Source organism: Nestor notabilis, unplaced genomic scaffold (genome assembly GCF_000696875.1).
Source record: "Nestor notabilis isolate BGI_N333 unplaced genomic scaffold, ASM69687v1 scaffold29209, whole genome shotgun sequence".
NCBI lineage: Eukaryota > Metazoa > Chordata > Aves > Psittaciformes > Psittacidae > Nestor > Nestor notabilis.
In genome coordinates this window covers 1-13714 of record NW_009943072.1, presented here as the reverse complement: position 1 = coordinate 13714, position 13714 = coordinate 1, and the positions used below count along the sequence as shown (strand labels likewise).

At 47.2% G+C, this 13714-nt stretch overlaps 1 protein-coding gene across 1 annotated transcript; it reads right to left on the bottom strand.

The window, feature by feature from the left end:
• Nucleotides 1-453: 453 nt before the first annotated feature.
• Nucleotides 454-10316, bottom strand: LOC104411310 (ornithine decarboxylase antizyme 2-like; the record flags this gene model as incomplete). The annotated part of the gene is given in 5 exon segments (XM_010021701.1): nt 454-825; nt 2967-3052; nt 4833-5008; nt 10159-10239; nt 10241-10316. Coding segments are annotated over 5 exon segments (553 nt in total), but the record flags the coding sequence as incomplete, so codon positions are not given.
• Nucleotides 10317-13714: the final 3398 nt, after the last annotated feature.

Below are 13714 nucleotides of genomic sequence, written 5' to 3'. Positions count from 1 at the left end.
TTCATCGGAATGCCCCTTTTATTGAATGCTGTGATAGCGCAGTGGTAACATTGAACAGAGTTAAGACTGCTTAAAACAAAAGCTGGAAGAGCAAGAAGTTTAAAAAGGGTGGGGGGAAAGGAAAAAGAAAAGGTTAGACCAGTTAAACCAGCATTGGTCGCCCGAAAGGGGAGACGCATGGGGGGGGTTAATGTAGTGTTAAAGGTTAAGCTTGAGCACATCTCCTCCACGTGCCTGACACTCAAAACATTCCTCCTGCTTAAGAGTCTTGAGTGAAAAGTCAAAATGTAGTCTGTCAGATGAGCACACATTGGGTGACTGGGGAAGGACCAACACAGATTAAAGAAGTCAAGGAGTCAGTGCTGCACCTACGGCTGTGCTCCCCACACCCAGCCCGGGAAACCAGGCGCCCCAAGGCTAAGACACCACGCAGCTGCACGTAAAGAGCTCCTATGCCAGTTCATAAAACATCTTCCATTTACTATTTGGTGATTACATGTGTGTATATATAGTTCTCTAGGCAACACATTTCAATGAGATAGTCAACTCTGAGGATACACAGGCCAATCTAACAATGAAAAATGCAGTTTCAGTCCAACAGAAGCTTGTTTTCCCTTTCCTCAAGAAAGGAGATTGAACCCTTTCTCCCCTCAACAGCATTTCCCGGTCACACTGGAGTTCCTCACTGCAGCTATTCTTCATCAGAGGAAGAGTTCTGATCCAGGGGGTACACCATGAACATCACATCTGGCCGCGACGGGACAGAGGGGTGACCAGGCCTCACAATTTCAAAGCCCAAGAAGCTGAATGTCTTCAGGAGAGGAGCTACCAAAGAGAAGGAAATCTGTTACTACCAGGAATAATCCTCTTTACCTCTGTCACCTTAAAAGCCACAAACATCAGCACCTTCTGCAAAGGCATCCAGAGCTTCCTGTGCAGAAAGAAGCCATTTTAATGTGACAGCCCCTCAAATGGGAGGCTGTGTCTCCTCCAGTATTCATCACAGCTGCTCCTAAGCAGGAAGGGGATTTTGATTATGCAGCAGAGCGGGTTTGTTCATCTTTACCCTGTGATGTGTCTTCGATCCCCTCTGAGGAACAGCGATGGTTTAATTATCTACCTGCACCAGATGCACAAACCCACTTTCCTGCACGTGGCCATTGCAGCACATCACAGCTCTTACTCTGTACTTAGGTGGGTCCTGCACCCGTTGAGCCCTGAAAGTAGGTGAGACAGCAGCAAACAGGAATATACTTACTCAGGGTCTAGGTAGGCATTTGCTCTGCGAGGACCCAGAGCTCAGTGCAACTCCAGACAGCCCAGCCCAGCTCGATGTGTTCCCCAGGAAAGCCAGCATGGGTTATGCACAGAAACTGAGAGCAGGTTCAGTCCAGAAGCTCCCCACACCCCTGGTCACAGTTACGCAGTGACAGGATGTATCCTCGCTTGTGCTAAAGCATCACTTCCCTGTGACCTATGGATGCTACCTGGTGCAGCATCAAATCTCTGTGGCACCCTCTGATGATTAGCTCCAAGACACTGAACTCCAGAGGAGCTCCCAGATACCTATTTTCAAGACAGCACCTCATTTCAATTGCACAGAGGAGGACCCAGGATCTGGAATGTTCCAGACCTCATACAAATAAGCCAGGTCCAAGAGCAACACAGAACCCATTTTTAAAGCCAAACCCCAGTATCAGACACCTCCTGTGAGCAGCCACTGTGGAGGTCACTAATGCAACCTGTGGCACTGGTGACATTATAGCAAGAGCTTAACCTGAAAATTATTCTTGGCATCACAACATGGACTGACGTGTTCCTGGGCTCACCACAGCTCAGCTCCACTAACGGGCTTTGTGTCAGAAGACAGTGCAGCTTGTGAAGCAGCAGAGTAAAATTAGAATTCAGGTTTGAACTACTCCTGCCATGGCAATTACTTGGTTATAAGCCTGTGTCTGGTAAGATTTAAAGTGACATATCCATAGCTTGGTACCTCACCACAAATCTCCTCAAACTTCCGTGCTGTAATCACTCATCCAACGCATCTATCTTTAACTCCTAATGCAGCCCCCTTAAGCCATAAGCATCTAGAGCCAGGGTCAGGATTACCTTTAAGTCTAGGAATGGAAAAAAGTGCTGGGAGATCTTTTAAAAGCAGATAAACATCTGGGCAACAAGCTCTGAGTGTTCATTAAGCACCAGTCCAGTATTTAAGGGTGGCTATTAAGAAGATGGAGACGCCCTTTTAACAAGGAGTCCCACGGAAAAGACAAGGGATGATGGGCACAAGTTCTTCCCAGAGAGATTCCAACTGGACACCAGAGGAAAATTCTTCACAATGAGAATAATCAACCTTTGGAATAACCTCCCAAGGGACGTGGTGACTCTCCAGCGTTGGACACTCAAGATTTGGCTGGACAGGGTGCTGGGACATCTAGTCTAGGTCATGCTTTGCCTGGAAAGGTTGGACCAGATGATCCTTGAGCTCCCTTCCAACCTGGGACCTCATCTTGATTCTGTGTTTTCCTACGTTATGGGAAATAAATGTTTTTTATCCCATTTAACTTCTCCCATTTCTCCTTCCAGTCACAGAAGTCTGGTGCAAAACAGAGACCCTCACTCCTTACCAAAGGAGACAGACAAAGCAATTTCTGGACAAGAAAATACTCCAAGTAATTCAGAAGCAGCTTTCAGCATGACAGTACTAGTCGTAATTTAATGACAGGACAGCAAAGCTTATCTGCTGGAGAAACCAAAAATACACCCTCTCCTTTAGTCTCAAGAAAGGGCTTACTTCCTCCACAAGAAATCATTTCTAATTTGTAAGAACACCATGAGAATTACACATACAGCAATTCCTGCAATAGGCAGTGTCCCACAGAGCCCTGCCCTGGGATTACCACATTTTTCCAGTGCTTCAGCGGTGAATCTAGGGAGCAAACCTGACAGTGGAGGGGAGGTCTCACCTCTATCTTCTCTGCTTTTTCTGAAGCAAATAAAGACGTAGTTTACTTTCATTTTTTCTTCAGCAAACTCCAACAGTGCTGACAGCCTGCCAAGGAGGAGGAAGACAAAAGAACATCAGCCATAGGAAGTCCTGTCCTGAGGAAGCCTCTGAGCATTATCAACTGTTTGGATGTTTTCAGGCAGAAAGATCACTTGTTTACAGCCCCCTTCCAGCAAACAATGGGTGCTGAAACAATGGGTTTCCTGCTTCACTATCCACCCCTGCAGAACCCAGAGCTGTCCTCACACCAAGTCACCTAAGTCGCTGTCCTTGGCCAGTGCCAGCATGCACAAATGCCTGTCCCCACCACACAGTGGTTTTGTACAGAAGCCTTCGTACATGGGGAGCTGAATACCGCAGCTCATCCGAGCCAGGCTATGGCCCCTCCACTGGCAGCATGTACAGGGAGGTCTGTAACGTTTATGCTTTATGGGAAGGGATAAAAAACCAACATCAAAAAACGAGCTCCTGCCAGGCAGAAGACCAAAGAAAACCACCACTGAAGGAGCCCGTGTGCAGGCAAAGCAGCATCCTGAGCACATCAGCTGCATGGCACAACTGGCACTCCCTGAATCAAAACTTCCATCTTTACAGCTAAACTACTTCTGCAACTCCCTGATGGAAGCAGTGCTGCATGAACCCCTCTCCGGGCCATGGCAGTCAGCACAGCAGAGCTATCGCTGTCACTGCTGGCCTTGAACCAGTTCGGATGCAGGCTGCTAGAGCAGTGACAAACAGGGCCTCAACTGACACCTAACTGAAGAGCAGTCAGTGAGCCTGGGCTGCAGCAAGGAAGATTCAATTTGTGTTTGTTCATGTGGTAATGAACTGCTATAGCCTCTGCCAGGCTGTTTTACCTAGCTAAAAATGGTCTGGCAAAATTGAGCTCTAAGTCATAATGACATAGGTGCATAAATACCCTCCCAGAAGAACCCACTCCTAAGAGAACAAGCACTTGGACAGCTCAAACAGTTACGGGATGAAGAAATTACATATTTATCTAGACTGAGTAAAATGAGACAAGTGTGAAAAAGCAAAAACACTGTCACTTACTGAAGGTGACCAGTGAGGGTATTTTTCTTAATTAGCTTGTGTCATTTACAGATGAAGCCTAGTTGGAGATTTAGGAGGACTTCAGAGAGCTCTGCAGAGGAATCCAGTAAAGCCACATCTACGCTACAGTGCTCCCCACCAGCGGAGATCTCTGGCAAACCACTTGGCAGGAAGGAGCTGCTCTGGAAGCTGCGTTTACACAAACTTCCCAGAGCAGAGCTGTCTGGACAAAACACTGCTGTGTTCTGCCAACAGAGAAAAATCAGAGGCTCTGGCAGAGCCCAGCGCCTGCATGGCAGGACTCCAGGAGAGATCCACCTACTGAAGAAGCGCATCAATATAATGGAGTTTTGGGTTTGTTTTTTTTTCCCCCTGAAAGAGAGGAAATCGCTGCCAAGATAAGCTGACAATGAGCTTGCCAAGTGGCCAGCAAAAAAAATAAAATAGAACCCCAAAAATTCAGGAAAAGTCTTGTAGATTTTCCGTGCCCAAGTACACAAAGAATCACTCTGTTCATTTACTATTTTTCATTAGCACAGGGGCTCAAAAACCAGTAAGCCATCTAAAATATCACTGGAGAGAAAAACAAATGTATGGAGGACAAACAGGAGGGCAGCTCTCTGAAGACAAGGCAGTAAGGACATAGATACACAAACCTGGAACAGAGCTGCCATACACAGAGCCCGTTCTCCCTGCATGCAAAGCATCATCCATGTAAGCACAGTCCTGCCCCCTAGGAGCCTCAGATGCAGCTCTGGGATCCTGAACTTACCCTTCTTTGCTCCCATCAGCTAATAATCCGTCAGGGATTTCCACAAAGAGGCTCTGATTAGAGAGCACTGCATCCCAGGAGGAGGTCTTCACCTCTGTGACCTTGTACTGGAAGTGGACAATATGAGGCTTCCCTTCGTGCACTGGGACATCTTGGTTAACAGTGATCTTCTCGTCCTGTGCAGGGAAGGCGGAGAGCTCATGAAATAAGCTTTAGGGTTAAAGAAAACTTTCCATGAGATTGTAGACCAAAAAAATCTAACTGATCACACTTGAAGAGCATGCAGAGGGACTGTTTTCAATGGGAGCACCCTTCTGACAAGAGACCAGCCCTTACAGACTGGTGTGTGTCCAGAATTTCAGCCTGTCACCGGAATTCACACCGTGAGACTCACCATAGCTCATGAGGGTATGCACAGTCTGCTGCAAGCTCATGTCCAAGTCTCAGAGCTCTAAACAAGTGTTTAAGTGGGTAAGAGGCATTGCTCTGAACTACCTGTAATACCTTGCTTTTATTCTAACCTAATACAGAAATATAGGGGAAAAAAAAAAAAAAAAAAAAAGTAAAGCCCTACATACTAAACAGCCAGGAGAGTGTAACCAGAGAGAGCAAATGCAAAATAAATGGTATTATAGCTTTACTAAGAACAACATTATGCTTTTCCCTTCCCCTTTCACTGGCTCAGGTACACACCACAATGAGTACTGAGACCTCACAGTGATTTTCTAGTCATGTTTTCCTCTTTAAGGGAATGTAATTTTGGATATTTACATTATATTCTGGGTAATGACAGTCCATCATCACTGCAGGTTGCAGTCACATCTTTGAAGGGCGGTTCATGAACTACCCTTCAAAGAACACAGCTTGAATCAGAAGCTGGAAGAGCATCTGCTGCTGCAATCTGACCAGTTTCATTGTCTCCCCATTCCTCAACACGGTCTTTTTGTTCAAGGGATGACCACAAATTGCTTTCCCAGATTTTACAACCAACTGGAATGGCAAATGGTTTGTCTCCTCATATAAGGGAGGAAAATAAATACACAGCATGGAGAGAATCCCAAAACAGAGAGAAGCTACAGAGACTTGAAGATTGTGAGGAGGTCTCTTCCAGAGACTACAAATGTATATGTCCCTCTCCAATACTGCTCTAAGGAGCATGCCAAGCATGCAGACCACCTCAGACTCAGCCCAGCAGTTCCTAGAAAACAATTTTGTGGTTAAAACTCCATTCCTTCTCCTGACAGTTTCTGCAGGCAGTTGGCTTACCCAGTGAACAACAACTACATTTCACTGCAAAGAGCCCCAGTGAAACGATGAAGAAATTCATTGGGTTCCCGAGTTAACGTTGTCAGCTGCAACTGAAGCCGAACTGTTCCCACCTGCTCGGTTACAGGCTCATGCATCCTGAGTCCCTCACACTTACAAAGTCACCTGCACAGCTTTAAAGGGCAGAAGCAAAGCAGATATTGGAAGTCACGTCTGCTCTGTTCCTCAGTCACAGGAGTACCTGGGAAGGCCACGTGTCCCTCTCTCAACCTCACCAGCAGGTGGGACTGAGGTTGTTCAGTCCATCAGGGCACTAGGTCCAGTCTCCAGGCATTTAACTGTAACAGGGTGATTAATTCAGCAGCTCGTTGTGAGCTCTGATCTGCTGGTGACCAGCTGGACTGACAATGACACAAGTGACATTCCTGCAGAGACAGCACCTCACCAGATGAGTTTTAATACACTCATCTCTGACCAAACCATGCACAGAGAGCCAGTATAGCAAAGAAACCTCAGGTCAGTTTGGATCTGCAGTGAAGCGGCATTTAAAAGATGGGCAGTAGGAACACATTAGCAGCCAATGGTGCTCATTAAGAGTGTGGAAAGACTCCTCAGTTTTGCCACTTTTCAAGCGGATGTTGTCTCGTGGGTGTTTTAATCTCTGACAGTACGAGTATTGCTGAAAGACCAGCAAGTGGTTCAGCAAAAATACCACCAAGAACCTTTCCAGGCTCCTCAAACCCATGTCTCACTGCTTTAGTTCCTATTACCATGTATATTAAAATAGATCCCTCTTAGTTTGACTATTGTGACAAAGAAGAAGCCATCAAGTATGGTAATGCTGGTGACAAAATAACACCGCATGTAAATGAGGAACTGCCTGGCTTCAGTAACCGGAGCAGAGGAAGCTGCCGTTTGTTTAAAGCCCACAAAGCTTCGCTGAAAAACAAGTTTACACTTCAACAGAATAAATATCCTGTAGGAAATAAGTTTATTCATCAAGTTTGAAAGAAGTTTTCATGGCTGCACCTACTGCCGGGTTTTACTAGTTTTAAGCCAAGTGCCCCAAGAAACCTACTGACAGCTCTCAAGTGAAGTCAGACTGCAGCTGAGCCAGCAGCACCTGCAGATCTGAGCCCAGAGGGAGCTCTGCATTACAGAGGTGTATTTAAAACCCAAAACAAGGGGATTATACGCACATCCTTCAGCAGTGACTTCATAGGAGCCTTTTACAGTTGTTGTTACCGAGCAGAAAATGTCTCTGTTTCAGAAAAGATCCTTCTCTCCAGAAAAGCTCACAGATGCTTCTTTTCTTACACTTCATGAAAACAAAAACAGGGTGAGGAAGTTGAGAAAAGCAGGCTGGGATTGGCACATTGGAGGGGGAGGCACACGCATGCATTTGCGCAGGAAGACTGGCAGCTTAGCGAGCCCCCTGGTTTACCCCTTCTATCATCAGAAGTTATGCCCTACACTCCAAACGTAGCGGGGGTTTTCCACTTAAAAGCCTCCTAATGCAACAGCCCGTGAACCGAAGGCAGCACAACCACAGGGATTAACAGAACCAGTTCCCCTGGTTCAGTGGGAATTACGTTTACACAGCCTGTCTGGGGCAGCTGATACTTTATTTCTAGGCATCGAAATGCCTAGAGATGCTGGGGAGAGAAGCTGTTCCTGTGAAGCAGCAGCCCAGAATTCTTTGGAAGCTGCTCAAAGCAAAATCCTGGTTTACACGACAAATGTTCGGTTTTTAGTTCACCCCTGCAAAATCCTCCACCACGTTATTGTGGGAAAAAAAACCTCCACCAGACTCTCTTCTATACCCAGCTGCCTAAACCACCGCCCAGCTGGCCCTCAGCTCCAGCTCAGCGCAGTAAAGACACAAGGACCAACTTCCACTTGCTTACAATTCATTAAGCACAAGATTTTCCAACCCAGCTACACTCCTCAGACGCTCCAAGGACGAGGGGAGGTCCCTGCATGTTGGCAGTGCAAGAAGAAAGGATGTTATTGATCTGCCATAGCCAAGCAACTGAAGGACGTGTGTAAGCAGCCTCCTGCTGGCATGTGCTCCACCTGCAACCTCTTGCCAAGCCTGCGAGCCACAGCATATCCGTTCACACAAGCCTGTCCAGGCTGTGCAGCATTCCCAGCTCAGGTAAAGCTCCCCTGACCAAGGGCCGAATCTTAAGTTTCTTACACAAAAATAACAACTATTGGGAGGAGCCCTGGCTGCTGAACTTACAGCACTATTGTATGCAAATACTGTGCTGTGTGCTCTGAAGTAGGCAGGCTTGTTCAGAAAGGTCACCTCCTGAGCTACACCAGCTGATACAGCTGGAAAAAGGACTTAAGCTTTTTGGGTCCAGATGCCTTTCCAGGTCACGCAGAAGCTTGCTGGCAGCAAAGCTCAGCACCAGTCGATTGAGCAGGTGACTGAGGGGAGCAGAGAGAGGCCTGGTAAACCCATCTTAGGTCTGACTAAACCACTGGGCAACACAGCCACTCTAGTCCTTCAGAATCATCCCTACAGAAGGGGATGATTTTCTGACAGATTCTGCTAGGTTTTGTCAGCAATAAACCCAGGAATAAACCCATCCATATTTCTGGGATGCAGCTACCTAGATGACATCCTCACAGGCAGTAAACCCTGCCTACAGGCCACCACCAAAAGCTTCTGTGCAAATTCAAGGCCATGCTGAAATCAAACACTTCAAAGTCTCCGAAGTCTGGGGTTCTTCCCTCCACGCTGAGCCTGTTTTCTGCCTTTGGACCTTGCCTGCTGTGTGTGCCAGGCTTGGCAAAGCAGGCCTGCGAGAGTTGAAGCTGCAGGGTCACCTATTTCTCATCCCCTTCCACCCAGAGGGAATTCATTATTTGTCCCAAGCCCTCTTGAAGCTATTTATGTATCATCTTGATCTGACAGGAAGCCCATTGTGCTCTGCTGCTTCTTTGGATTTCATACCCCTCTAACATCTGTGACAATTCAACTCAATAGCATTAAGCTGATATTATAAGGGGGCTACAGAGGTTGACATTTATGCACAAGGTAAGTAGGTGAGGCATGTGCTAAAAATTCACCAAGGCTGCATAAAATAAAACTCCTCTGAAAACAGATGTGAGGTCTGTGATTCTCATGAATTTCAAGAGGAGACTTTGGTAGCCGTGACCCAAAAGGGCCTTTATCTTCTCATCACATGAAGTCTATGTGCCTCCCACAGGGTAATTAAAAATCAAGTCTAACACCTATGACGACACTCCTATCTGAACAGCCAAATTTGCACGCTGAGCATAAATTTAGGCAACCTCATCTGATAGCACTTTACTCCCCAGCATGTGGAAAAGCAGCCCCTGGCCAGAAGGGAGACAGATGTGCACCACCATAACACAACATGAAGTTCCACACATACCAGTTATTCTACAGCAAGGAACTGCCCACTCCTCATTCGAAGGGAAAGGTCCTGCAGCGTGAGGAGGGCCAAAACCCAAGCTACACAGATCCTAAGCAAGTCTGCACATACGTTCCTGATCTTCCCTTGTCCTATGCCCCTGTTCTAGTCATGTTCCAGCTGTGTCTTACGCTTGAGTTCTAGAAACGTTCTGGCTGCCTCACCCTTTTGTGAAGTCAGTAGTAACTCTGTGCAGCTTTACCTTCCGGACTAGGGCACAGGAAGGAGCTTATCAACCATTCTCTCTCTGCATTTCACCTTTCTGTTTCCCACTTCCTCTTTTTGCAAGACATTCAAGAAGTTGTTTGACGTTTTGATAATGCTGGCTCCACACAGAATAGCTGAAACAGGCCTCTGGGAACAGGACTGGGGAGTTATTTACTGCACGCCATTGAGAAAAGGTCTCTTGTTTCTTAGTAGGCAGGTGATATTTAAGCAGGAGAGCACTGCATGCAGCTCAGCGATCTGCCAACAGAGCCACTGAAAAATGAACTGTTCTCCCACTTATCACCTCAGAGTTATTTGCATTTATTCCCATCAGTCTGCAAGAGGAACCAAACACAGTTGCAACACGGGTACAGGTCATTATTTGGATGTCAGATCTTTCTCACCTTATATATCAGAGCTGAAAGAGAAGGATCCCTGCTACCCCCTCGCCCACCGGGGATCTTCGACAGTGGGTGAGGGGCATCAGGAGCACCACAGAGGCCCTGGAACAATGTGCCTGCAGCACTGCAGCTGGGGACAGTTACTCAAAGGTAAAATACTACTGCAAGAAAAAGAGAGAGAACACCAGGTTACATTAGCAGGGATCATGATTCAGGTGCTACAGCTCCTCACTACCCCAACCTACTCGTACCCCTGCCCCTCCACAGCATGTAAGAGGCAGCTATCACAGCTCTAGTGCCCGGACACCCATGTTAAAAACATCCCTGGCCCAGGCATGTCAGAACCAGCAGCTGTTTGTCAGATGCAGAGGGGTTTGCAGCCAAGAACCCAGAGAGTGCTGAGCAACCTCATGCTAATAGGGACCCCTGGAAGGCTGCCAGCAGCAGATGGCTGGAAACGCATGACCAGATGAGCACACATTTTCTATAGACAAATATCTACAAATAGATCAACAGGACCCAGAAGGAAGAGGTTTAAGTTTCACATTTTCAAAACCAGGAGGAGTGAAAGGGCTGGTTCTTCAGATATTTTTTGAAGGCTCTACAACATCCGAGCTGACATTTTCACATGCAAATGAAACATCATACCAGCACCCTTCACTCCAACCCTAAACATTACAAGTTCATGCCACAGGTCTACTTTTACAAACAAGAAGTTTCCCTTGCAGTTTGTAAATTTGTTTGGATGTCCTAAACGTGATCTTTCAGCATCACTTTGAGCACAGGCTTTGATATCTGCTCTAGCTTTTAGGAAGTTAATGAAGGCAAATTATTTTACTTCTGGAGCATTGCTTCCTTTATCAGTACCACAAAAGCTCTTAGCTGAGGCAAAGCACAGCAGTGGTATTCCTCTAACAATGCCTGCAAAAGCAACGCAGAGAAACCAGTTGTTCCCCGGTGTTCCCATTATGAAACACGTCAGCGCAAAGCTATGTAAACACCACCAAAATAAAGGGGAGTGTGGGGGGTTTCAGTAAGCACAGGGAGCTAGAAACAAAGCTACGATGGGCAGGCTCTGTAGATGTATTGACGACTTACTGTCTGTCCTAAAACTTCTCACTTGAGCTGTTTTTCCACTCTAATCCCTCTCCCCGAGGGCGACAGGTTTAAGTATCCAAAGACAAGCACTGAGCTGCACTGTCAGAATCACCTGCACTGCCTACACAGTGCTGCTAGAACCCATACCAGACTGCAGACAGACTACTGAAACTTGGCATTTCTGAATGCCAAAAAATAACTCGCAAACACAGTTATGACACAGGCAGAATTTGCTAAGATCTTGGCTTGCCACCTCACACCAAAATAATCTTCCTACAGGAAACACAAATATTCTTCCTCCATGTATCTCCTCCTCCAGGTTTGCCAGACTGGGCTCTTCAGCAGCACGCCCATGGCCCACAGCAGGCACTTGTTGGAGAAAAGGCTGTTTAAATAAGCTAGGAAGAGATAGAAAGCAGTTGCAGAGTAGCTGTCTCGGGGCAAACCCCTTTGCACACATGCTCAGTGGCGTTTTGTGTTAATACAGTCCCTCCTCAGGCATGACTGGGGCTATCAATGGACCAGTGTGTATTCAGTAGTAGTGGTTGCTGAGAGGCATGACAAAGCACTTTGCTGTGCCGTTCCCCACCCCCAGAAAGCTGTTGGCAGCTTTGTTATTCCCTTCCCTCCTCCCTCACCCCTCAGTCAACAATGTGCTATTGATAGCTCTCTCCAACTTGCGGCCAAGGCATCAAGAAGCTGGATAATGAAGTGTAGTTGTGGGAAAAAAAAACAAAATTAAGAAGAAAAAAACCCAACAACCCAAAAAACACACATACACCAAAAAAAAAAAAAAAAAAAAAAAAAAAAAAAAAACACCACCCACCAAAAAAAAAACAAACAAAAAAAAAAAAAAAAAAAAAAAAAAAAAAAAAGAAAAACCAAAGGAAAAAACCCACCAAACAACAAAAACAACCAAAAGAGAGAGGCTGTAGTTTTCATGCAAAGCAGTCCCAGACACTTCCCAGTTTTGCATTGTCTGGCACATGCAGAAGTCACTTCAGCCGCCGAGCCCTGCCTGTGGCACTGGGGCTTCGCCTTGCCACCACTGTCCTGCCCCAAAACTTGGCTCCGGCAGCCAGGTAGGGTCCCGAGAGCAGCACATGCAGGACAGCACCATCAGGCAACACTGGAGGGGGAGCATGTGGCACACATTAACAGAGATTTTGCTTCCTCTAGAATCACCCTGGGAAGAAGTTCATGCAAGCACCCAATAAAGTCCAGTCCCCTCATGCACCCCTGCGCGAGCAGCCCACTGCAACTCTGCTCCCCAGGCCTGTTACACTTAACAATTAGGATCGTGCTTCCATTCAGCCCCTCTTCTGAGAAGCTGCTTTCCAGCAGCTTGGTTTACATTAAAATGCATTTGGATCCCCAAGGGCCTTTCCCCAAAGGAACTCCCAAGCAAAAGCTCCTCAGTGACCGAGCCCAGCCTGAAACAAGAGCTGGAAGCAAGCGCAGGTTTTCAGCCAGCATGTATAATTTTAACTCGCTAAGCTTCCAGCGATCCCAACCCCGTGCCCTGGCCCTGAGAAGCGCAAAGGACAACTCGGCAACTTCTGAACCCCATCACGGCTCCTCTTCAACACCCCAAGCCCCAGGCCAATGCTGCTGTCACTCCACAGTAACAGCCAGCAGCTTGGGGCCCAAACCCTAAACGTTTTCTTGAGTTTTGGAGGTCTTCTCTGCACCAAACACTTGGACCAGACAGGAGGATCCACACAGCTCACCTGACATTACAGAAGCAAAGCTGGTTTTGCTTGTTTTCTTTTTTTTACCCATTTTCAAAACAAGCTCTGAAGATGCTGTTGCACTATGCCCATAATAGTAAGATCTTATGCTGTGAGCCATGGCAAGTCACGTACTAAGGAACCTGATTTGAGGATCAACTTGTAAATAACTGCCTGATGAACACAGCGCAGCTCAGGTATCTCCCCTACATGCAACAGCCAAGAAACAAGGCTGTTTACACACATCCTCCAAGTACTTATTTACTCGCTATAGTAGAGCGTCAGGAAATTACTTTTGGGACTCTGAACAGGGAGCAGACACACAAGATTATTTGGTCAGCTGAGAACAGAAACACCCAGAAACGGAGTGAACTCATGGCCAGTGACAGCCAACGTGCCAGAAAGAAGCACCTTTCCTTGGAGATGCCCCATCCCTGGCAGTGTTCAAGGCCAGGTTGGACACAGGGGCTTGGAGCAACCTGCTCTAGTGGAAGGTGTCCCTGCTCGTGGCAGGAGGTTGGGACTGGATGAGCTTTAAGGTCCCTTCAACCCAGACCATCCTGTGATGCTATGACTGCGGGAGGGAGGGCACAAGCCCTGCCCGGCGTTAAACTCCTTTTAGCAGAAGGGAGCTCACCGACTCGCTGCCGCGGTGCCCCCCCAAGCAAGACCCAGCCCCGGAGAGCCCACCCGCGCGGAGCTCTGCGCTCACGGAGAAGCGAGCGGTTCGA